The sequence below is a fragment of the Cupressus sempervirens genome, chromosome 1 (assembly GCF_028749045.1).
Source record: "Cupressus sempervirens isolate cs-2001-9-10 chromosome 1, ASM2874904v1, whole genome shotgun sequence".
In the NCBI taxonomy this organism is placed as follows: Eukaryota; Viridiplantae; Streptophyta; class Pinopsida; order Cupressales; family Cupressaceae; genus Cupressus; species Cupressus sempervirens.
Genome location: NC_143118.1, coordinates 330732148 through 330759456, shown reverse-complemented (window position 1 = coordinate 330759456; position 27309 = coordinate 330732148). Strand labels below are relative to the sequence as shown.

General features: G+C 35.3%; 1 protein-coding gene across 1 annotated transcript in view; it reads left to right on the top strand.

Annotated features, from left to right (window-relative positions):
* Positions 1-27309, top strand: part of ATSAC1 (Phosphoinositide phosphatase family protein) — a 140852-nt gene that overhangs the window by 28643 nt on the left and 84900 nt on the right. The window contains exons 3-4 of the mRNA XM_089824136.1: positions 12658-12823; positions 14167-14389. Coding sequence (XP_089680262.1) covers positions 12658-12823; positions 14167-14389 — 389 coding nt within the window. The remainder of the gene's footprint in view (positions 1-12657; positions 12824-14166; positions 14390-27309) is intronic.

The window sequence follows — 27309 nt, the reverse complement described above, 5'->3', positions numbered from 1 at the left end:
ACTAGGCAAGTTAACCATATTGGAATTCAAGTGGAAGATCAGAGACCTTATTGTGATGTTAAATTGGGTAATGGGCGAACTAGAGGGCGACATATTTCAACCATGGATGTACCACTTCATAGACACGATTTTATCACGGGAGGTGAGATTCTCCTGGGCAAAGATTATCAACTTCGACATCGACCGTCAGTTGAGGGCATTAAAGGAGGCTAGAATCAATAAGTCAATAGCTAGGGTACAGGCACAAACGACTCCTCCATCCAAGGAAAGTACCACTTCAAAGAGAATAAAGGCTACATCCCCCAAGAGGAAGGTGGTACACCAAGAGATCTTAGAATCAGAGGGCAATACAAGTGAGAGTTCTTCTCACCATTGAGTGTTTCTTAGGTAGGGGTACCCTCTGCACCAAATGGTGATGATGATGAGATGATTGATATTGAAAGCTCCTCTCCACAAGGACGGATCCCGCCTACAGATGACCACAATGCAGATGTTGCAGTATTTCCAATTCAAAAATAAAAGAGGACAGAGCCTAACCGAGGCTTGGGAGAAGCACTGCACCTGATTGGTTATGGGATTCATTGCAAGGTGAACAAGACATCGTGGAGGTAGGACCAATTGATAATATTGAACATCTTGTAGATCGGGAGGAGGAAGAGACTCACCTAGCGGGGGGAGGATGGCTAAGGTGATTTGGGATGACTTCGGGAATTGCAAAGTTCAAATCGCCATCCCTAAGGTGAACAAGACAAAAGACGATATCCAAGTTTAGGACTATGAGGTAATGGAGCATGAGTTGGGAGCCACCATGAAGGATATAGAGTATGATGAGGCTAAAGGAGGTCTTGATGCCCTAAAAAGAAGGGTGAAAAGCGAGACTGTAGAAAAGAACAAGTACGAGGTGGAGTGCCAGCGGTTACTGACATTTTATAGAAATGCATGCAAGCCTATTCAACAAGTAGATCACAATGACCCACTACCACTAACACTTGAGAGAGGGGATATAGAGGGGATGGAAAGTGCTATGGCCTCATTAAAGGAGACTCAAGCCTGGAGGAAGAAACAACATAGGAGTTATCAACATTCCTTCCCGAATTTGTGGAAGTATTCCAAGCTCTTGCATTGCTTAGAGACAAATAGCATACATATGTAGACCTTTGGGAGAAATTTCGTCCTATCAAAGAAAGAGCTATACCCCAATTGTGTGCCATGATGAAGGTTCCTGAGCGGTTATTGGTAAAGGGGAAGGTAATCAAAGTGGGAGGGGGGCATGATAAAAAGTTATGGTACTTTTCTTTAGTTCATAGAGGGGATCTCTTGGAGGGTATAAAAGAGGATAGCGCCTAGCTCGATCTTGCTCTGCATGATGTGATTGAGAAGGTTTTGGGAACCACAAAACTTGCCTTCAACTTCAATGAGAAGAGTGAAAAGAACATGAATTTGGAAGTTTTGAGGAAAGGATTGGAGACTTGCATCGTGAAGGAGGGCTACGTCATTAGGCGGGAGTGTGTCGATGGCCTTTTGTCCCTCAGGGCTCTCATGGCTCTCATGGCTTCAGTTGGGGACATTGCAACTAGATGGAGGAAGATGATCACCACAACTAAGTTCGAGATGAATTTGGTAGATTGGAGGATTCAAAGCGCACCCATTCCTCCAATCGATGAGCTCAATGACGTGGTGTCTAGATACATTTAACTAGCAAAGAAGGAAAGAAACAAAGGAAATGTGATTTTGGATAATGATTTGATGTAAGCCCATGTGCCATCTATTTTCTCATTGGTTAGTTGTCTAGGTGTTTGATCTTGATTGATCTCACACTTGTGGCGTCTTTTGATTGGGTGCTACTCCCATGGATTTCTTTTATAGGCTTGTTTCAGGGTACTCAAATCTCATTGGTTGATGGGTGGCAACCCTAATTAGGGTTTTTTGGATCTAATCTAGGCCATTGATTTTAGTATAGTCTTTTCCATTCATTATGCCTGAGCTCCATATATATGGACTGCTCCCCTCATTTGTAACGAGGATGTTGGAGAATTGTTGCAAGAATAATGCCAAAATTGCTCTACTTGTCATTGTTATGTTTTGCATGGTGATAGTTATGATCAAGTTGCTATTATTGCATGGTTATCTTCATCCTCACTTAGAGTAGATTTTCATTTCAAGGTTGCTTTTCATTTCAAGTGTTGAGATAAGTATTTCTTTCAAGTATTTAGTTTAATTGAATGAGAGTAATTGTGGATGTTTACTTGTATGACTCGAACAAATCCAGGCTACTAGCTTCTTATGGATTGTAAGAGTGCCTTGCGTTGTTAGCTGATGAATATTTGTACTTAACTTCAATTGGTATTGATTTTTTGATTTGCATCACTTTGATGGGATTGAAGAGTGGATATCAATATGAAAACTATTTGAGTATACGTTAGAAACTTGCACTAGGGGAGTCAAGTCGCTGATTAGCCTCCATCTAGTAGAGTTTGAGTAGTCCATAAGCCCTCGCATTCAAAGTAGGAATAGAGGTAGTAGTTAGGAGTAAGGAAGTTTAGAAAGTGAATGTCGAAAGAAAAGAAGCAATAGGCATTATGAAACTTCATCTTTAGCTGTGCATTGCCGAGGCTTGAGAAACAACGTAAGTCCCTAAGTGTTACCAGCAAATCACATCATTTTTGCTGAGCGAGTATCCACAATAAACGAAACCTTGAAGTCACCTTGTGATCTTACTGTGCAAGCTTAGCACAAGTGACTTTATACCAAGAGAGAATTGAACATTCAGTGTTTCACTTCAAAACATTGTGTCCAATTCTAAATGTTTTAGTGGAATAAAAATTGCATCAAAAGGTGGAAGATTGTCCAAACCGCAAGGAGAGGCATTTGGTGATTACCGAATTACAAAAATTGATTTACCAAATGATTATGACAGACAGAAGAATAAAGGGAAACAAAAACATAGTCAGTCTCGGGGAAGTCCAAGTCAATTTATTGTGTATAAAGAACACACATTAGGGCAATGTCAAGTGCGAGTCGAAGTATCCAATTTGCACACCTTGTTGTCAACTGTAACAAAAAGGACAATGGATTGAATTGTTTTTTTTAGACTTAGGTGCTTGGTCCATGCAAGCACATAAGGTAAGGTCTACGCAAGTGAGGTACATATCCCTTATCTCTACTATATAAAATGATAGAATATGTCCTATATGCCAAAATTCTATGTAGTTAGAATATGTTAAAAGAGATGAGAACTTTATTAATAACAAATTGTTAAGTGCAAAATATATAATAGATAGTAAATATGAAATTTGTACTAATATTCGAATGACTCAAATATATATATGTGTGTGTGTGTGTGTGTGTAGAGAGAGAGAGAGAGAGAGAATGATTGAAATCCTACATATTATGAAGTGGAACTCAAGATAAGAAGAGAGATAAGTCGTTGTTAATAGGTAGGGAACTAATGTTCCCACTTGCTTAGTTCTAATTAATTTTTTTTCATAAACAAATATTACAACTCTAAAGTTTTGAAATGTTTAATTTTTAAAATATTTTTTTTAACTATAATTTCTTTTTTCTTATTGGCTGATTCCAATTTAGTTGGGGTTTTCCTTAATTTTTCCAATCAAAAAATAACAAAAATTAATGGACTCTTCTAGAAACTTCACCATCCACTTGTCTTGAAGGTTCTTACCCCTAATGAAATCAATCATCCCAGTTTTCCATCAACCGCACTTGCACATCCATTTGCATTGGATTTATTGAATTAGAGTGTATGTGGAGCCATCAAAGGCTTCAAATTTCCAATCAGCTATCGTTTGAGATTTCTCTAGCGACAATTCATCAGGGAACAAATTTAGATCTTGTAGTTCTCTCTCATACATAGTTGAATTGATCATTCTTTCGGTCTTTGTGATCCATGTTAAATATAACAGAAAATTTAATAGATATGGTTGTTGGTTCAGGTGCAGAGATATATACTATCTGCTATTACTCCCATCAGAAGCCATCAATATGGGAAGCTGAAGATATGGCCAGAAATTTGCCCCAAGCCACTGGGTTTTTGTCCCCGACCTTAAATTTTATTTCATTCTACTAAACTTTTGTCCTTGCTCTGACCAGCTATCATAAGGTGGCGCTTGCTCCAACTGATTCACAACTTCTAAAGTCAACTTTAGAAGAGTACCTCCTTGAACTATAAAAACAAGAGAAATTTTATGTTAATGGAAACAGGTATCTAAAATTAAAGAAAACCTGATTTTCTCTAATTATTTTTAAATTCTGACTATTCTCAATGGCTTAGCTGCTCGAGTTTAAAAAACTCAAAATCTTTTGACATTCAAAAATGGAGAAAACGTTTTGTATACAACTTTGCTCATTTATCAAGACTTGCGTGAACAATTCTCTTTTTCCTGATCAAAACAGTTAACAATCAAGAAATTTGGATGGCGAAAAAATAAATTCTCAGGTCCAAATGAAGAAGCAGCCGAGCCGTCCAACATCCATTTCGTTCATGTGACGATACTTGACAAAGGTGAAAATAACTCTCATCTGTATTGTGAAATGAATAGCTGCCCCAATTCTTTGACCAACAATTCGTGCCTTCAAATTTCCATAGAAAGGAATTATTCCCAAGGCAAAGCTACATACCTCAGAAATCCTCCCCCAAAAAATGCATCTGTCTATCCGTATAGTTTTAGAAAGCAATCTAGAAAGTTTGAGAAGATATAGAAAGTTGGAGAAGATATAACCAGGCAAGAAACTTTTAAAAAATAGCTTAAAAAATTTAAATTCATTAATCGCCCATCTCTTGAATAATTAGGGAAGTCTACGTGTAAAGGATTGAAGTCGATCAATCTTGTCACAAAATCTTGTAACGAAAAAATCAAATCTTTTTAAAAATCTTCCATCTATTTTAGTTTTGAGAACAATTAAATATAGTATTTGAAAACTTAATATGAATTCTCATGTCCATTGCAAATTTTTATGTATTCGCTTTGAGATTTATATTTCTATTTTATGTTGACTTTTAATTATGTAACAGAGAACAACTTATCATTAATTATACCACATCTGCTAATTGGTTATTTAGTTAATTTTTAGCAAATCTTATTATTATTAAATTGTCTTATTAATTTTTCTTCTATATTTATAGACTATTTTATAATTTTTAAATTGAAATCTTTATTTTAATAAAAGGATTCAAACAATTAATGTGACAATTATAAAATACCTTTTTGATTCAAGTATGTTTAAAATAAACTATAAGATGGAAGTATAAAATCATTTGATTAAGTATCAAGATAATAATGGTCTTGGACTTATGAAAGTTTCTTACTTGGCTTTATAGTCTGGCTTAAAAACAAACATAACTTGTATAATTTAACCCAAATGATCAATATGAAACATAATAATTGCATAAAAGGTTTGAGATAATCATTAAAATGGTTTGAGATTTGATGCCCTAATATATAGTATCAAAGAAATGGAATACATTTTTGAAAGCTTTACTTTTTATTTTTGCATGATTTAATATATATTGAACAAATGAATGAGTATTTTTAATAGTGTTCATATACAATTTTTTAATTGGAAAAAATGACACACTATAATTATATTTCTTTATTGACTTTCACTTATTAAAAGAAAAATAGTTATAATTAGTCCCATATACACTATTTCAGTTCAATTATAGTCTTATATAAGCTATATATTTTGTTTTAAAGATCTCATTTCTTTAATAGGACAAATTTTAGGTGTAAATTCCGTGCACCAAAAAACTAAGATCTCACTTCTTTAATGAAATAATTTTGGTGTAAATGCCAAGCACCACTTCAAGAACTTCCAAGTCCTCAACTCATGGTCATGAAAACCCTATCCACGTATATGCACCCTTGTACCTCCCCAAGTTTTCATTTGTCTAAGTAATCTTATACGATTCAAATGGAAGTGCTTTCTATTCCATATTTCCTATTATGGAGTGTTGGCTACTCTAGATTTTGCACTAGTTAGCATTTACCTGATCCTCTCTCGCCCCTTACATGAGGTAGGGACTCTAGCTCAACAAGAGCTTTTGTTATTATTATATATTGAGAACTAACCTTATTTATTTATGTAGTTAATTTTTATTCTTATTTCTGTAAGAGCTATATGCCTTGATCTTTTCCTTCTAGTATATTATTGCAGGAAAAGGGAGATTGATTTTACGCTTAGAGGGAGTTTGACACCTCTTCAAAGGTAACATTGGGTGAGCAATTATGAAGATTGATATTCAGAGGGAGTCTGAAAGTCCATGTGTGTGACTACATGTTACATCATGAGGAAGTGACGATTTCCAAATGATTATCAGTTGTAGTTGCAGAAGTTATTGAAAGGTGACAACCTTACAATAACTTAATTTTCTATTATGATGGATATCTTACGATGTCTATGCAAATCATGATAGATTATACTTTACATGGTGGATGTTCATATGTTAAGCATTATGAGAATGTGTGTGCACATACCTTATGAACATTTTAAGTACATGGTGAATGTTATGCAAATTGATGTTTAGGAGGCCATTACACAGTGTACTTGGTGAATATCATATGAGATGACATTCAAGAGGCCATTACTCACAATACTTGGTGAATATCTTGCAACTCGACATTTAGGAGGCCATTGCTCAAAGAGTACATAGTGAACATATGAGATGACATCCAGAAGGCCATTACTTCCAATATCATTAATTAGAGTATTTGGTGAATATCATTTGTTGCTATTCTGGAGGCCAATTTTCATGATATCAAATGTGATATCAAAATGTTGAATATCTTCTGATCAAAGATATTTTGATATTACATTGAGGTAATATATGGTCATGTGTTTATCCTCCCTAACTAAGAGGGAGTGTTAATGTTAGTGTAGGTTCAGTTGGGTAAAACTCACTATATATATATATATGAATGAGATATATATTTAATTACATACATGAGATATATTACACATATTATATTATATATATTATATATGTTGTATTTATATAGATACAAATATATATGTATGTGTGTGTGTGTTAAATAACAAACTACAATATTAAATATTAATGAACAGACATGTCCCTTCACTATCCATATTTCATCTAATATAAAAGAGATGGCTACCATTTGGAAAGTACATACCATTGAGGCAGTGCTATTACATTTGCAGCAATCCTTAGAAAACCAACAAATACCTTTTTAATATTTTATTGTGTTAAATTTTATAGCTGCGATAGAGATCTTTATCTCTCGAAGTCTGGACGTTATTACCGTTATTGTCATCTTCAGCTGAAAAGGACACTTAAGGTTAATTTATAATACTAAATGTAAATGACATGTGTCATTCACATGCATTGAGGCATGAATATTCGAAGAGTTGTAATTAATTATAGGAGTTATGAGAATCTCAAGAGACCTTAGGTAATAATGTGAGGAGTCTCTCCTTTTGTTATATAATCACAGTAAGCAAAGGATATTGTGTACTTGAACATTTCATTATCAATAAAGATATTTTTTGTGTTGTGTGGCTGGGTTTTTCCCTTCATTATCGAAGGATTTTCCTAGGATATTTTTGGTGTTCTTTGTTTCAATTTTGTCTCTTTTATTGCTGGTTATCTTCATGGATTTTTGGGCTCTAGATTTAACATGGTATTAGAGCTAGCTTAGATAACAACGTAGAAAGGTTAACGTTCTTTTCTTTATTGTGTCTTCAGATCTTCATTGGCTAGATTGAAAGTTTTATGGCTTCTTGCATGGTGTTTTGAATGAATGACAACATAAGTTAATAGGTCAAACTTGTGAGACGTGCTGCTATAAATTGATGAGGCTATTAAATGGCAATAATGATAGCCAAGGCATTTTTGCAAAATCCAAGCCATCAATTTTTTTGTGTGCATGGGTGACTGCTTCTTTTGAATGTTTACCTTGATCATGATCACATAGTTATGTGAAAACATATATTTCATATTGGTAATTTAGCGTATTAAATTTGGATTTGGTGTTGCAGGATCACGTGTTATTGGATTGCATTAGTGAATATGAAATTATCATTCTGAGTCTTTGATAATCTTTGATAGCTATCGGTGGTTTCTTTGTTCAGATCTCCCTCTGGAATCTATGTATGTTTATTTTTTATGGCTCGAAGTTCTATTTTTTTTCGCTTTCCACCTTGTTCTTTTCCATAGGATCTTGCATGCTCATAATTTCATTCCAGTGTTTACCATATTGTGTTTCTTGTTTCCATCGAGCATCATTTATTTAAGTGTTTTCCGTGATGGTTTGTGTCACGTCAGTTCTTGCTATTTTTAATTCTTTTAGCTTAATTTGTATAAGTTTTATTAATGACTCTTCATCGGGTCAATTAAGAGTTTGCATGTTGAATGCGCTATATTCGTTCTCTTTAATACCGAAGGGTCACACCTTTAGTCTGAATAGCCAAAGTCATCACTGAGTAATGGTTACACTATGAATTATCCAGGTTAGAGACATTTTTGTTTGTACAGGTCAGAGATGAAGAGCAATTGACGTCAGTTTTGCTCCATAATGTTTGCATCGATTCATCTGTCGTCTCCATCAATAACTTCGCTTCTTCTTTGTCTTGTCAACCGATATAGTTGATATATATTTCTTTTGGTTTTGCTCTTTTGCATTATTCTTATCGGGCATACTTGGACTCCACTCGGATTCTGATGTGTATGATCGATGTGGCATCGATTGGTTGTTCAACTTTATTGTTTTTTTTGTTTTGATATGGTACATTTTTTTTTCTTTTATTGCCGCCTTCATCAAGATCGGTTCCATCATGTTAGAGTCATCTCTTGTTTGCTCGTAATTGTTGTGAATTATCAAATATCTCTTTGTATGTCGAGCCTCAAATATAAGTGGTGAATTTAGTTGACAAGTGTGATTTTGCGGGTCATTTATCTCTGGTCTCTGACGTTCCCAACATCGCAATGCGAATTGATAATTTGATAAGAAACGTTAATATTTTTTCATTTGGGTATTCTTTTTGTGATCAATTTCGTTGTAAATAGCAGTTGATTTGTGTTTAGAGGCCCTTATTTGGTCACTAAGAAATGGCTTCTGCCTGCATCACATGCAATTCAATCGCGCCCTCTTTGCGTGCTTCATCCATAATTGGTGCCACAAGGTCTCAGGTTCAAATTACACATGGATGGTAAAACAGTCCACCCGATTCATGATTCTGCAATGAGGGCTTCTGTGGTGCCATTCTTTGATGGCAGGCTTATCAAGAGGAAAATAGGCGTATGCCTAGCTTATCACTCTGTGATATTGAATGTTGTAGTATACAATGTGGCAATGTTCATCAATAATTGTCTCAAGGATTCAGGACGAGACACCTGTACCATCAGGTTTCTGAGAAGGATCTCATTCCAACCCCTCAAGGAGAATCCTCTGTTTGGTCCATTTACCTCAATTTTGGAGAAAATGGGAGATTATCATTTTCAAAGGGAAGTTGTATTTCTTGGTGCACAAAGTGGTCTGCAGTACATACATTGAGTATATTTGTATACAACTGCTCATATTGGAATCACAATCTACCTTCTCTAAGAGTTGTTTGGCTATTAGCTTCTTATAGTCAAACTGAAGCTTACATGATATGTTTGGAAATAAGGAAGATGGATGCAATAGGATTTTGTTTTGAGAATGTTTATTCATAGACATATTCATAGGGAAGTTTTTTTTTGCATGTTCTTTTGTGATTTTTGCTTAGTCTTTAGATTTTGATAAAACGATCAATATCAAGGAGTAGTTTATGAGTATTTTGTGAAAAGATCTTTTATCTAAATTTTGTGATATCCGATTTTTATTTTTTTAGTGACCTTTGCAAATATTAGGTCGAGCTATTCTAGGATGGATACTTGAGGAATCCATTTTTGGCAATAAGAGGACTGCCCTAGCTGAAAGAAGAATCACTCAAATTATTCATTTGGGATTATAATGGAATTTTTTGAAGAAATTTATTCAAGAAGATAAATATCTCTTCATAACATGCATGGTGTTTTCTTGCAATTTATTTTTGACCTGTCCTTTCACTAGGAACAATGAATATTCTAATATTGATTTCTATTAGAATTGTCATTAATATATACTTCCATTGTAGGAGAAAAACAATGATTAAGAGGGAGATGTTTTAGCTTTAGAGGGAGGCTTCATAATTAAGAGGGAGTACTTATGGAATCCCCATCACTCTTATAGATGCTTGTGATGCTTGTGGTATTTATAAAATTTGAGACTTAAATGGAATCAATTCTTAGTTTGTTATTGCCGTGTGAATAAATGAGATTGTAAGATCAGCTATGATGACTTTTTCACTATGCGATAGTGAACATCATGTTGAGAGAGTCCATGATGTCATCACGTTGAGAGATTCCATGATGGGAGTTGGATTTCATGTTGAGAGATTGCATGACAGTTCATGTTGAGAGAGTTCGTGAATAAAGGCTTAGCTGTGAGTCTTACAAAGTCTTTTCATGTTGAGTGGTTCCATGAATATGAGTAATTGTTATAAGTTTTCATGTTGAGTGATTCCATGAATATGAGTAATTGTTATAGGTTTTTGTGTTGAGTGATTCCATGAATATGTGTAATTATTACAGGTTTTCATGTTGAGTAACTCCATGAATTATGTTTTGAATTCGTATGATCAGAATTTATCATTGATATTTTTTGGTTACAGCTTTGTGTAACTATTCAGCTAAAGATCTCTCTCTTGCTAAGAGGGAGTGTTAAATTTTATAGCTGTGATAGAGATCTTTATCTCTCGAAATCTGGACGTTATTACTGTTATTGTCATCTTCAGCTGAAAAGGACACTTAAGGTTAATTTGTAATATTAAATGTAAATGACATGTGTCATTCACATGCATTGAGGCATGAATATTCGAAGCATAGTTTGCAGACTTGGACTCGGAGAGTACTCGGTAAGCCCAAAATTTTCAACTCAGAAAAAACTCGGCATTTACTCGACAAAAACTCGAGGAAAACTCGGCAACTCAGAAAGTACTAAAATTTAAAATCTCTTAAATAAACATATATGTTTTTGTAGAATACAATTACAAAATGTATTAAATTAGTAACTGACATTTCAACAGAGAAAATGTGTAGTTTTATAGCACTAAAATGATGAGAAAAATGCATCTAATCCTATGTTTTCCTTGCATCAACATTTTTACCTACATTTTTTTACATTTATAAATATGCGAGAGTTAAACTTGAGAGTACTCTCCCAACAAAAAAATTTGAGAGTACTCGGAGAGTTTGCAAATTATGATTCGAAGTCGTAATTAATTATAGGAGTTATGAGAATCTCAAGAGACCTTCGGTTATAATGTGAAGAGTCTCTCCTATTGTTATATAATCGCATCGAGCAAAGGATATTGTATACTTGAACATTTCATTATCAATAAAGATATTTTTTATGTTGTGTGGCTGGGTTTTTCCCTTCATTATCGAAGGGTTTTCCTAGGATATTTCTGGTGTTCTTTGTTTCAGTTTTGTCTCTTTTATTGCTGGTTAGCTTCATGGATTTCTGGGCCCTAGATTTAACATATTGGCCATCTTTTCTAAAAACACTTTTTAATTTTGTACCCGAATAAGGAAAATAAGTTGCCCTTTTATAATTACAACATAAAGTCATAGGAACAACTTCAGTTATATTATTATACTATTTCCCTCAACATGCTTCTCTAGCGTATGAGTTAAGTGATAGTAGGCTTGGGGACTCCCAAATACTTATTTTGACAAAGGGGAAAGAATCCTAGTTGACATGTTATAGAAGGTTTGGAGTCCTTTGGGAACCAAGAGAATGGCATATTTTTGAACATAGTATCTTATTATGAATAGATGATGGCTACATGCACTGGAAATATGGTGCTATAAAAGGTAGCACATGGGAATCATATTTTTGGAGAAAAACATTACATGCAGTGTAGTTTCACACATTGAAAAATGTAAATGAAGAGAAAATGTAGCATTTGCCTATTTCAGAATCATAATTGCTCAATACAATTCACTATACTTTTTGGAATGCTGTTTGAGTAATATGTTATGATGTATTGTTTCACAACATAGTCAGGGGAACCATCTTGGAATTAATGGAATGTTCACACCAGTTCAAACCAGTCAGGAAAAACTCACAATAAATCAGCAGTCATTTGAGAATCGAAACTACTTCAATTTCTGCATCAATTCGTGGAGATCAATGCTGCTCTTGATGAATTTAGCACATAGTTAAACTGTTATGTGTTTTACAACGTGAATAAGTTACCCATTCTGTGAATTTAAACAAATATCTGTGGACAGCATTTGTTGATTTTATTCTTCTGTTAGGTTTGTCAGTATGAATTATAAGCAATGATTTGTATGCTGCCGCATTCAAATTACAGAGCCAGAACCGAAAACTACATGTGAACTGGGGCATGTTAAATTATTAATGAAAAACATTTTGAATTTGGTATTTCTTTTATTGTGATTAGTATTCATACTCTGTGAGACATGATTTTGAATTGAGTTTTGCTCCAGCATTCTGTTTTGGTACATTAATCTCTGTCACATACATCTGTATTGAACATTTATAGAATTAATTGTTGACCTTACTGTTTGCTAAATAGAACGGGCTTTTCCTGCAGGATGTATTAAGTTTCTGGAGTCATATTATCTCATTCTTGTGACAAAGCGTCGCCAGATAGGCTGTATCTGTGGACATGCCATTTATGGTATTGAAGAGTCTCAGCTAATAACCATCCCCCACAGTTCAGTACAGACTGATTTGGCACATTCTAAGACAGAGCTAAGGTTTGATTTTTTTAACATATACTGCTTAATAATCTCAGTGATGTTTGAATTGAACCATTTTGAAATGAGACAAGGTTAAAAACATGTTGAAATGAACATGTATGCATTTGTCCTTCCTTGTAAACCAAAGAAACAGTCACTAGTTTCTTTTCCTTTTCCACCGGGAAAAGGAGTTGATATTAAGTTTTTACATTGGATATGATATATATGCAAAGAGTCCAAAGTGAACATGGCTGGTTGTCAGTCACCCTCTGAAACCCCAGGTTTTGCCAATTGTTTGTGTCTGGTCATTAACCCAAAAGGCAGTTAACTTACTCCTGTTAAGGACCTTACTTGATAGTTTTCATGTCTGGAATTGATTCTCCAGTAATGGACTATCTATGGTTCAAATGGATTCGTCCTCTCATCGAATCTTACTTCACCTCCACAGCAGGTCATAGAGAATGTTCTGAGCTTTCAAGATTTCTAACCATGGCCATAAAGGGAAAAATGGAGACACTAATGGCTGCATTACAAAGTTTGCATTTTTTATTGCAATAGTATCAACACATGCATGACATAAAATATAAAAATTCTAATTATGAATATCTAGTGTAAGGGTTCACTAGATCAGAAAAGTGTTACCAGATTGATAGTCAATAAATTATCTATATTCTGGTTAGGATTCTTCCTCTAATAAGTCCATTAGAACATTATAATTGATTGATAGGAGCATTCACTATTCTCAAATTTGACAACCTTGCATTCTTTTCCGTGTGTCTTCTTTTATATTGTTTTTCGGGATTTCTTACTATATAAATGTGTTATTCAGTGTCTCTCATTATACATCCAACTGATGATTACCTTAAGTTTTGTCTTGCATGAGATATTGTGGTTAATATTCTTTTTATATTAATCCAAACTGAAGAGTTTAGCCTTAATTATGTTTTCATTATACTGGCAATTTCATTTGCTTGAGTTCTTCAAGTCCTTTCTGTGTTCTTGCAAGCTTGCATCACAAGTGTTGTCAGATCAGGATGTATATCTACAGACAACAGATTGAATACAAGATGAATGGTTAACTGGTTAAATCTTTAAACTCTATTATTTAGATATGGGCCTTTCTTGAATGTACCTATCATAGAGAGATTTAGGCTTATCTTGAATACAGCTATCATAGAGAGTTTGACTTTTACTCCTGCAGACTGAAGATATAAGTTTTATCTTTAAAATGCTGTTTTTGATATAGTTAAGTTTGTTTGTTAGTCCACTCATTTGAATTTCAATTTGCATATTTTAAATTATAAATGTATCTTTAAGGTGTCAAACTCTATAAGGCACACTAATTTCTTCTATCTTTGCAGATATAAGAAGCTGCTTTCTAGTGTTGATCTGACAAAAGATTTCTTTTATAGTTACACATATCCAATTATGCAAAGTTTGCAAAAAAATGTTCTTACTAATGAGATGGCGGGGATGCAGTATGAGAATTTATTTGTTTGGAATGCTTTTTTGACTCGTACAATTCGCCAAAAATGCAATAACACACGGTGGACTGTTGCTCTAGTTCATGGAAACTTTAGACAGGTACAGAATACTAGAAACACTGTGGTTCTCTCTCTCTTGCAGTAGATATATTTGAAAAAGCATGGCCTTTTCTATTATAAAGTAAACAATGTATAAAATACTTGAGGGTCTTTGTTTCATCATTTCAAAACAGTTTCATTTTGAATTTTAGAACTTCTTGGTTTTCTACGCTGTTATTGTCTGCATGATCTCTTGGTTATGTGCTGTCTAGTACCATGTTCTTAGAACATTTTTTCCTTTTTGTGTTCCTTATCAACATCTAAAGACTAACTCAAAGTGCTTGGAAGCTTTGTAGAGGAAATTCCCAGGATCCCTCATATGTCCTTGTTCGGGAAAGACCCATGACATCCAAAATAAACCATGGCACACTAATAATTTAGGGAACAAGGCTAGAGTCATTGTCATGAAAACCTTGATCCATGGAATGCATAATAGTTAACCCAAGTTGTGTAAAACAGAGAAGTATGGTGATATCAGTATGGTGCTCCATATCAACCAGTAAGAAATTTTAAAATAATGAGCTTATATTAGTTTGCATGATCAACTGAAGAAGGTTAAGGAGACACAAACACATCAAATTATACTAGAAAAGCACCCAGAAAAAAGAAACCTAAAATCTGAAAAGTAACTCAACTAAAATAATGTAAAGGAATTCAGATATTTCAAATACGGAGTGGGTAAACCCTAACAATGTATTCAAGCACAAATATAAATAGCCATGTAATATGGGGCCACCTAAGAGAAACAAGGTGCCAATGCAGGCCAAAGTTGGGGACTGTGTTGGAGACTAGGGTTAAAGTTGCCTATGTATCGACTCTGAAAGAAAATGAAAAACTAATATCATCACCACCCAGCAATACACTAACTTCGTTACAAGATCAAATGATATTCATGAGCATAGCAGTAGGTCTAGGCCTAAAGCTGTGGTAGTAAGGTACATCATGTTGAAGCTATTCTGACACCTGATATCACAGATGACAAGGGATGGGTTAATGAATATATGTATGTGATCAGATAGAATGGGAATCTCAATAGAACATGTAGACATTTTTAAGAAGCAGAAACTTGACTTTTAGGTGGAAATGATGAAAGGAAATCAAGTCTTAGGTGGAAATCCTCGAGAATTTTGGCGCAAATTCATATTTTAGGTGGAAATCTCAAAAATTTATTTCTTTCACTTGAAACCATTGCATTTTTTACTGAGGATTTTCTCAAATTTGAAATGTCCATTTATCATTTCCATTTAACATTCTTTTATTTTCCAAGCATTGAACCAACACTTTTCCAGTCCACCATTTCACAATTCACACACTCAATTCATTGCCTTGACAATGGTTTGACAACTTAGACGACATGTCACAACACTTTGACAACTTTGACCCTTAGTGAAATATCACTCAACTCCCTCAATTCACAACTTTGACAATTCTCACCTTCACAACTCTATACTTATCAAACAAATTTCTCATTAACCATCATCACAACTTATTTAAAGATTGAAGGTGGACATCAACCTATAGTTAGATTTCCTAAAGAAAATCCTCCTTAAACCTAGATTTCGCAATTGATATTCAATAGTTAGCAAATTTTCTCATTCCACACCTAAACTTAGGAAATCTTGACTTGAATCACCTATTTCCTCAGATCTGAGACTAAGAAACTCTAAAAAGATTTGCAAACCTAAGGTCAACTAAGCTAGAAAGAAAAAAAGAGGGGGTCCCTATTGCAATTGGGGGCTTTTGTTTACAACATAACAAATTTATTTTCCTTGACTTGAATTTCCTTTGTTTTGAGTGATGTTATGCTGTTCTAATTTGGGGGATCATGTGGACTTTCCCTATTAGCAAAGGAGGACAACTAGGTGCCAATAATTGGTGTAGAATATGTATCAAACTCTATCTTGATGATCCTCATTTTCTATACTAGCAATAAACACATCCTACACAATGTTTTACTGCTGTAACATATTGTCAAAATATACTTGTTTTTTATCCAAATCTCTTTAAACTTTAATGGTTGCAACATGATCAAAATCTCCAATTCTTCTTGGGACCAAAAAACATTATTCTTCTATATTTATAAGAGCTAGTTCTAAATTACTTGAACTTGAGTAGTTGTGTATAATTGGAAAACAGACTCATGTCTATTTGAGCCAGTTCCATTAGTATCTCTTCGTCCTGACCAAGTGCCCTATAAATTTTTTCTGCTTTGAGTATGGCCGAGTAGACAATGCTGTATCAGAGTATCATTTAAATTTCGTTCCAATCATCTTTAAAAACTGATTTCATTTAGTTTCAAATTGCAAGATTCATTTCTCCTTCTACGTACTCTAAACATTTAGCAAATCTAGTTCGTGTATGTGCCACAATTAATGCTTGTTCTCACCACCTAAGCTGATCTCCTACATATTCTCGTAGCTTGGTAGTTTTAGAACAACTTTGTCAAATACACTTAATATTGTGGGATGTGGTTACCTGGAGTAAGTGTTTCTGCATTCTTCTCTGATAATCATCTTGATTTAATGACTAATTTCTCAATTAATTTGTGCTTTGTAAGAATCATAAGCTCATGTAGCGATTCATTTGTAGATGTATAGGTAGAATCAGCAAATTCCGACATGTACCTTATCTATTGCAACCTTAATGTGTGTATACAGTAATGTATTAGATTGTATTTAGAGCTTGAAGTTATGTGATAATATTAAGATTTTCATGTAACAAATTGGTTGTGAATTCTACGTTGTTAAATCAAGCTGAAATCCACATTGAATATGTGGCTATTTATCTTTGAGAATAATATTTCGTGTAATGTACAATGTGCAATCTCCCCACCTTATGTGTTGAATTCTGTAAGATGCCTCCTTTCACTCAAACTTTAGTTCCTTAAATGCAAATTGCTTTTAAATCCTCAAGCTACTGACTCACAAATGCATCCTATGATTGCATCTCTCTATTTATTAGAAGGTCCCAACAATGAAGTCATAATGCTAGTGTATATCTACTTTATACACTCCTCAAGCTACTGACTCACAAATGCATCCTATGATTGGATCTCTCTATTTATTAGAAGGTCCCAACAATGAAATCATAATGCTAGTGCATATCTACTTTATACACTATGGCCTTACATGGGTCTGGGGAGCACACCTTGCAAGGGTCTAGGGAGCACCCCTCATGGGGTGCAGGCAAAGTGTCCAAACGAAGACCTTCAAAACCATATTTTTTCAAATCCTAGATGGGCATGTCATAAACCAAACAAGCATTGAAATTTGTAAGTTAAAAATAAATAAGTAAATAAAATGGCTGATTATTAGTCCTAGATTCATTGAGTCTTGGTGAGTCCACCAAACTTGACGAGTTTGGAAAAGACTCGGAGGCCAAGTCTTCTTGACTTAGCTAGCTTGGCTTCCCTAGTTTGCTCGGAACTATTGCCAAGTCTTGGTGAGCTTAGGTGAGACATGTTTCTTTGCCTAAAATACATATATACAAATATACATTAAAATATAGCCTTAACCTATTGCCCAACCACTACCTCATCAAGAACATATCCACTATATGTTTCCTATAAAAGCCACTACTAGGTCCATTGATCAAAATGGCATTAATTGCATGTTCTGTTTTGATCCCATCCTAAATGTTGCAACATCTAAGAAAAGATATGCACCCTTCACTCTACAAAGGTACCATATCGTCCAAAATGTTGTGATGGCCAAAAAAAAAACTTATGCATCCTTTACTTAACAAAGGTATTATATCATCCTAAATGTTGCGACACTCAAGGAAAGGTATGGGCCCTTAATTGAACATTATACATTTTTTCTAACATGTAACGTGCACCACTCCTTAATATACATTACATGCAAACCAAGCCCACAAAATAGGTGCCACAATGTGCATTACAAAGTACTGCAACTATGAGATCTACAACATAGGGTTAATTCATGTGTACACCAGCACGCCCATTAAATATAAAAGTTTTCAACTTTAATGCAATTAAAACTTTTTAATCTTCAAATTGAAATCTGAAAATCTTAAAACTGAAATCCGAAGATAACTGAATTTGAAACCAGAAACAATGCAACCATACAAGAAACAATGCACAGGAATTTATGTGGAACCCCAAGATGGGAAAAACCATTGTGAGAAATGCTGCTAGGATCTACTGTTCTAATCCAGCCTTATAGATGAAGAATTTACAAGAGTCTAGTTCATCAGCCCAAGGAGTCACCAAATCCCCATTTATGAGGATGAGCTCAATCAAAATCACAATTCAGTGGTCTGATCATGAACGGATAATTGTCAGATCACCAAACTTAAGACTGTTACAAGCAATACAACTGATTACAGGATTTGTGTTTTCCTGTTACAAAATGAGTGAATACATTTAGACATTGTATATTTTTTATTAGAGCTATGAGATTTCTATAATCCATAATGATGCTGCTATGATTTTTGACTTTGATTGTGAGAATTTTTGCACATCAACATCTCAGATCACACTCCGTGATGCATCATCGGGATGCAAGTGTGAAGCAAGAGAGCAAGAGGAAAAGAAAAATAACAAGCTGAGTTATAATGAAGCATCCTCTCATGATGTGGTCTTTATGTTTGTAGCCACTTTCAACTGTTTTTGTTTGTACCAAGGATCCATAATTGAAAGTGTTCGCTGAGATTTGTGCCAAATGAATGATCATATATCATTGAACACTGAAATATTGTGTTCTTAGAGTGTTTCCCTTCTCATTGTTGATGTTTGTAGCTGCAGGAGGTATCCTGATTACTTGCATAGTGCTCTTTAATATAAGTGTTTGGAAATACGAAAAGGCATGCAACATACGAAGAGACATGCATTTGGAAATATGAAGAGACTTTAAGTTATGATATGAAGAGTCTCTCAATTCAAGATATATATGATTGCCTTGTGTGATGAGTGTTGTAATGAGTTAGATGCAATGTCTTAGAGCTTTATTATTTAATAGAAGAGGTATTTTTTGGTGTGGCTGGGTTTTTCCCCTCAAGTTGTAGGGTTTTCCAGGATAAATTGTTGTCGTATTGTTCTTCATTTTGTTTATTGTTGTTTATCCTTATTTCTGGACAAAACATTAATATGGTATCAGAGCTTGGTTGGATAACAAGAAATTGCAGAAGAGATGGGGTTGGAAAGTAGGTTCTTCGTGAAGTGGATTCATGATAGAGTCCACACTTGCGCAAAAGTTGTGAAGACACCCATCAAGGCAAATTAGAGATAAGTTACATAATTAGAATTGATAAAAATAAATTTTGCTTGAAATTCTATAGTCAAAAGTTGGGCATGTAGTATTATTTCTGCCGTATGAGTGGTGCCTAAGGTTAATTGGTGGCTTGGTGAATTAATTCTTAGAAATATTTAACTAGTTTGATCATTGATTAATCTTCGATATCTTCTTTTGTTCTTTGTATTTGCCTTATTCATAACCGTTGAGCATGGTATGACTTAGCCTCATGAGTGTGATGACTTGGCAGTAGGGACTTGTCGTGTATTACTTGGAGATGCTATCGTTTTATATTTGCACTTGCCAGTTCATGTTATGGGGGTGTTGTTAGTTCTTGATAATTGTCAACCCTTGGTTTTCCACACAAGTCTCTTTAGTTTCAAGTGATACAATGGAGAAATGAAAATTCACTCATGCGATTTTATTATCTGTCAATTTTTTTATTCTTGCCGATTATCTTTGTCACCAATTCATCTCCTGTTAATCTTCTTGTATCATGGGCGTTGGTTCATTTGGCTGTGAGAGACTTCATATTTTGATAGTTCGACATCTTTTTAATATATTGGTGTTGTACTTTTCGCAATGTATAATCTGCAAGTTTGGTTCATAACATTAGATTATCTGCAGCATCGTTTTTCAATTTTCAGTGCATGAAGGAAGTCAAACATCATTTGTTTTGTGCAAAGATCGAAGGTTTCGTGTTAGGTTTGGTTGATGTGTTCATGTGAGCGTGGATGCTTGCGTTGGCTTTATTCTCTTGGAGTTCAAAAAGCTAAAACATTGACAGAATTGTTGCGATATTAAATAGAACAATAACACATCTTTAAATCTCTATCTTGTGCATTTTGTCCCTGTGCCATTGCTAGTCAAAGATGGAAATAACAATGGGCGATGTTCGACAAGGGTTATTAGGTGTAATTTTTTGGTGTCAAATGATGGATCTGGGTGGGTGTTGTCGTTTGCAACGCATCCAAAGTATTGTTTCTCCATTTTTTTCTAGGCATATTCGCTTCATTTGAAATGCTCGTGTTCAATTACATTGGTTGAAATGACCTCCATGATTACTCGTCTGAGGATGATGAAGCTTGCAGAGTTACACAATGTGTAGAGATCTTGTATTGGCTTCTTCATCATTACTATGGGTCATTTTGTGGCATTCACTATGGAACTAGAGGCTCAGGTGACTCAATCGAAGGTTTTGTTGTGCAAGGGGTTCAAGTATTACTTGGAGGGTGTTATTCTTTGATTGTAATAAAGAAATAAGTATTTTACAATTATACCTTTAAATATTTATCATGAATTTGATGTTAATTCATGCAATAATATAGAAAATAGTGAATCATGTATGCTTCTAGTATTTACTAATCTCTCTAAAATGCTGCTAGGACAGATCAAAAACCATAAGGATGATGAGAGATTGCATTTAGAGGGAGTTAAATTCCGAGAATTCAAGGCAACCTATCAAAGAGATAATACAATGGAGATGAAGTTGAGACTGAAAATATTTATTACCTAAAGGGAAAGCTTGATGAGCTGAAGGAGGACTTCTTTCCCTCATTAAGATTTAGAGGGAGCTTGTGTGGCAGATGAAGAGGCCAAGTCATTTGTAGAGGATCAACAAGCTTATGTAGCAGTGTGACTACAAAAGTTTCTTGTCTGGTAAAGCATTGAAGGATTTTGTAATTTATTTGTGATAATTTAGGTGTGAGAATGCAGTCCCCTGCTGATTAGTTGTGCAATTTCTTGTTAATGAGTTCTTCTCTATGAGAGAGAAGCTCGAGGTGCAATCCCTTGTTAATGTGTTCTTCTCTGAGAGGGAGAAGTTCGAGGTGCAATCCCTTGTTAATGACTTCTTCCCTCCAAGAGAAGTTTGATGTGAAATCTCGTTAATGACTTCTCTGGGAGCGAAGTTCAAGGTCAAATCTCCTGTTAATGATTTCTTCTCTCGAGAGAAGTTCGAGGTGAAATCCCTTGCTCCACCCACTTTGAGTAGGTATGGTGGATCCACCCTGTGTGTGTAGGCACAGTGGAGATGCATTCTTGTCTAGGAGAAGTTTGAGGTGAAAGCCCTCATTCCACCCTTTGTGAGTAGGTATGGTGGATCCACCCTCTGTGAGTAGGCATGGTTGAATTCACGTGTGGGACTCCATGACTTTTTTTTCCGTTTCTTCACCCTCCGAGAGTAGCCATGGTGAATATCATGTTGAGAAAATCTGCTATAAAGCTTTGTCATTGACACACATGGGTATAGCCATTTTGTTTGTCAAGATGTAATAAAATCTATAAAGCTTATCTCCTTTGCTAAGAGGGAGTGTTGATGTTTTTACCTACAGGAGATATCCTCATTACTTGCATGGTGCTCTTTCATATACATCTGTTTGGAAATTTGAAAAGATAGGCAACATGCGTTTGGAAATATGAAGAAACTCACATTTGAAAAATGAAGAGACTTTCAGTTATGATATGAAGTACCTCTCAATTCAAGATATATATGATTGTCTTGTGTCATGAGCGTCGTATTGAGTTAGAAGCATCGTTCTTAGACCTTTATTATTTAATAAAAGAGATATAGTTTTAAGTGTGGTTTTTTTCCCCCACAAGTTGGAGGGATTTCCTAGGATAAATTGTTGTGTTTTAATGTATCTTATTGTTCTTCATTTTGTTTATTGTTGTTTATCCTTATTTCTGGGCAAACCATTAACACTCATTATGCATTGATTGGATGTTTTGTCATATATTTTGGTACAATGCACATTATTATAGTGCACACATGTTTTTCAGATTGTTTCATATAGCATAGTTGTTGATGTCTGTTTTGTACCACTACATAACATATAGCAATTGAACACTTGATATGGGATATCAAACACTCAATTCCTCTCTTGAAAAGTTAATACTCATGAAGACATGAGAAAAACTCCAATGTTCCTTACACCTGTGGATACTAACTCAGTTATATCGATGTGATTTGCTGGTAATCACGTAGGCAGCCTTGTGTTGTTCATTCAAGGATGACTTGGGTTTTGGGATGATGGTGATGATTTTGTATGAGTGCCAAATGATGTTGATGGTGGTGATGAATACTTGAGGTACAATCAAGTGATTGTTGAAGAAGAAGATAGATTGAAGACAGCTTTCACCACAAAGTGGGGAACATTTGCATATAGGAGGATGCCTTTTGGCCTGATCAACGCAGGTGCAACATTTCAAAGGGCTATGGATTATGCTTTCAAGGACTTAAAAGACAAGTGCATTATCATTTACATGGACGACATAACAATATTTTCAAAGAATAGAGAAGATCACATTCTGGATTTGAGGAAAGTTTTCATGAGATGTAGAAGGTTCAGAGTTCCTTTGAATCCGAAGAAATGTATGTTTGGAGTCACCGAGGGAAAACTTTTGGGACATGTAATTTTAGAAAAGGGTATCATGATAGATCCAGAGAGAGTGGAGGCTATTTCCAAACTTGGCATACCAGCTAGCAAGAAAGAACTCAAATCATTCTTTGGAAAGATCAACTTCGTGAGAAAGTTCATATTCGCATTTGCTGAGATTGTAAAGCCAATGAATGACATGTTAAAGAAAGATGCAAAAATGGATTGGACTCCAGTAGCGAAGAAGGCATTTGAAGAAATAAAGCAAGCTATCATCAACGCACCAGTTCTAGTAAGCCCAAATTATGAGAGGCCATTCAATATATACTCTTTCACCTCTGATCATGCATGTGCGGCCATTTTAACACAAAAGAATGAAGTAGATGAAGAGTACTCGATAGTGTTCATGAATGCACCTTTCAGGGAGGTCGAATTGAATTGTCCAAATGTGGAGAAACAAGCTTATGCCTTGGTGAAGGCGATGGAGAAGTTCAGGCATTACATATTAAGAAGCAAAGTATGTGCAATTGTGCCTGACATAGCAGTGAAGACTCTTTTAATGCAAAACGAACTTGGAGAAAGAAGAGGAAAGTGGGTCAGCACTATCCAAGAATATGACATAGAAATTCACCCTATGAAATTGGTCAGAGGACAATAGTTGGCACAAACCATGGCATCAGAGGGACCTGGACTTGTGCAACAAGTTTACAAGTTGGAGGATGTGCACCCTGACGAATGGTATCAAGACATATAATCATTTATTTGTTAAATCACCGGTGCCCTTCACATTTGAATCCAGTACAGAAGCGAGCATTGCGATTCAAGAGAAAAAGGTACATGTTGCAAGGAGCAGTGTTATACAAGCAGAATCATGAGGGGATATATTTGAGATGTGTTGGAAAAGAAGAAGCTAGAAACATTTTGGAACATTTTCATGATAAATGGGGAACAAGACATGGATTAGATTTGGCTACGACACATTGGATTCTAAGGGCCAGATACTATTGGCCAACCTTGTTCAAAGACACTCACGAGCACGCAAAGACTTGTCATGTTTGCTAGACATCGGCAAAGAGAGAAAGGAATCCAGCAATGCCTTTGCGGCTGATTATTGAGGTGAGCCCTTTCATAATGTGGGGACTCGACTTCATTGGTCCTATCAATCCACCTTCCTTGGCGCAACGTAGGTATATTCTAACCGCAATTGACTACTGTACTCGATGGTCAGAAGCTCAAGCTTTCAAGAATTGCATTGTTGAGATTGTCATCAAGTTTTTAGAGGAAAGAATCACTACCAGGTTTGGGTGTCCTGCTTTTGTATGTGATAATGGTTTTGCTTTCATTTCTTTGAAATTTCATATGTGGGCATTTGACCACGGGATCATTTTAAAATTTTCATCAGGTTACTATCCCCAGGGGAATGGCCTAGCAGAACCCACAAACAAGAACCTTTTCAGTGTGATTGGAAAACTTTTAGTCAGGAACCCAAGAGATTGGCACACACAGCTGAGATACGCTTTGTGGGAAGATAGAACAAGAGTTAAGGAGTCCATAGGAATCACCCCTTATCATTTGGTTTATGGACAAGACCCTGTATTCCCGATTCAATTGAAAATCCCAACTTTAAGTTTCATACAGGAGTTTTATGATGAGAATGAAGACAGAGTCCAAGTTAGGTTGGCTCAACTGATGCAGTTAGATGAAAAAAGAGACGAAGCCCTAGAAAAATTTGCAAAACATCAAGGGGTAGTAAAACGTTGGTTTGACAAAAAAGTGCAAAACAAGGCCTTTAGGATCTCTGACTTGGTCTTATATTGGGACAAAGCCCATGAAAGGAAAGGACAACATGATAAATTTGACAAACTTTGGAAGGGTCCTTTCCAAATTTCATAAATCATCGGGGATAATGCATTTAGACTTAAGACACTCACCGGTGAGGATGTCCCATTGCCTGTCAATGGGCAATTCCTCAAGCATTATTTCCAAGCCTAGGACTCCATCTGGAGCCCTTTTTGTACATAGTTAGTCTAGGTTTGCTTTTGGTTAGTGGTTAGTTTGCTTCCCGTTCTTTAGAGTAGAGTTTGTTTTGGACTATTTGGCCCAAAGGGTAGAGTAGTTTTCTTTCAGTTATTTAGTTTAGGTGTTTTGAGGGAGCTCGATTTGATTTGCATCAAGTCATTTGACTTGGGATCTTTTAGCTTCCCTTGGAGGGCAATTTTGATTTTGGACACCTTTGCAAGTGCAAAGGGGGTCCATGTTATCACTCGTGGGCAAGGTGTGTAAATTTTTACATTTTTGGTGACAAAACAAAGTCCATCTTGTTCATTTCTTGAATGCATTTGGCAAGGTTCAAAGATTAAAGGGTGTGCTTAGTCGTTAGTCTATGGTAGGACTTGTACTAAATTTGGGTCAAACTTGATAGAAGTTCTTAAGTTACCTTTGACATGGTTACAATATTCTACTCACACTTAATTGCTCTGAGCTCTTGATGTTTTGAAGTGAAGTTGTACTTAGTAAAAATTATACACTTGCTTCAGTGCCACTGTGGTCTTCTAAACCCTCCGCAGGCTTCATTGTTTGCAAGCCAAACAAAAGACTAAGAAAAAGAGAAATATCATGAGAGAAGAAACAAGAGAATTTGTGCAAAAGGAAAGACGGTATCAAAGTGAAAATAAAGATGAAATTTGATTCAAGGGTGTGTAATCATCTCTATTGGTGCTACAAAAAAAATCACCAAAGGTAGAATCGTGATTGTGGTGCCACAGTGATAACTCCATCGAGGCTATAGACGCTTGACTGGTAGCGGGGCTCTATCCAGGTTGTTTTTGAAGTAAGGATATTATAATAGCTAAGTTTAATGGATTTGAGAGGTTATCAAGTTCTTGTCGAGCGGGGAATAAATCATTTGCACACACGTGAGTAACTCATGGTCAGGTTGCTTAGGTTCAACTTGAGAGTTCTTTCCCTTGTTGAGTGCTTGTCCCTAAGTAGATTTTTGGATAGGTCGTCCTGAGATTCTTTGTTCTAAGTTGGTTATTTTTTGAAATGTCCAGGAACATTTCTTTGGGTTGATGCTAGATGTTGTGAGGTTTTCACACCATTGCCCCAAAATTTTTGGGGACCCCCTTTTTCGGGCAAGCCTTGGCAATTTTTGTGGATTTTTAGAATTTTTTCGATTGCCTTAGTAAATTTTTCGGAGTTGTCCAAAAGTTTTTGATTTGAAAATTTTACACCTTGGACGCCTTTAGGCCAGGGAGGAGGGATGTGATTTTTTTTTCCCACTCGGTGTTAACTTGATTTTTCGAAAAATGTAATTTTATCCTTAGGCCAAACAAATTTCAAAATCAAAATTTTTTCGATGGTTAGAACAAATATTCGGCAGGATAAATTTGCAAATTTTTGGACTTAGATGATATTTTGAAAATTTGAAATAATTGTATAAGCTTGAACATTTTCAAAATGAATTTGTTAGATTTAGTCATTTCAGAAAATCTTGAATTTTTTCGGTGAAAAGGGAAACTTTGATAGTGAAATTGAAATTGGAAAATTGATTTTGAATGCCAGAGAAATGATTTATTTTGGTTAAAAACTAAAATTGCGTTGCAAAATTGAAAGTGGATTAATTGCAAAATCTCATTACATTGGTTGAAATATTGTCTAGAAGATTTTTAAATGTTGAAAGAAGTTGGTAAATTGGAATTGAAAATCGATTTCAGCTTGCTAAATTCAATTTTAATGATAATTTAATTGCTCAAACGTTTTTAAATGAAAATTTTGGCATCTCCTAGGCTTTCCTTGTTTTATTTTGCAATTTTTGATCACAATTGGCAATTAAATCAGCTAATTTCACTTTGAGCTAGGTAATTTTAATGATGCATTTAAATTTGGGCCATTAATGAAGGCACTAATTTAATTTTGCTTTCCTCCAGGGCAAGTCGGCCAGCTTGGAGGGACATGAAAATTTTGGTATAAGAGGGCTCACCCCTTTCTCATCTCCTCATTCCATCTTCTCCTCATGTGTTGAGCGATTTTTCTCTAGAAGGGCAACTTGCAGATTTAGGCGATTTTTGGGCAGATTTTTCCTTGCTTTGTTGCATTTTTCTTCTTACATCTTGGGCAAATTTCTCCCTAGCCGATTTTGGAGCAGATTTGAAATTTTCTTGCTTAGGCGATTTTTTTTCCAAAGGCTGCGATTTCAATTTCCAAATTTGGGCGATTTTGTTGGTGAGGAGGCTATGTGATCCAAGGGTTTGATTTTGGCAAATGTGGGCAATTTCAAGGAGGTCAAAATT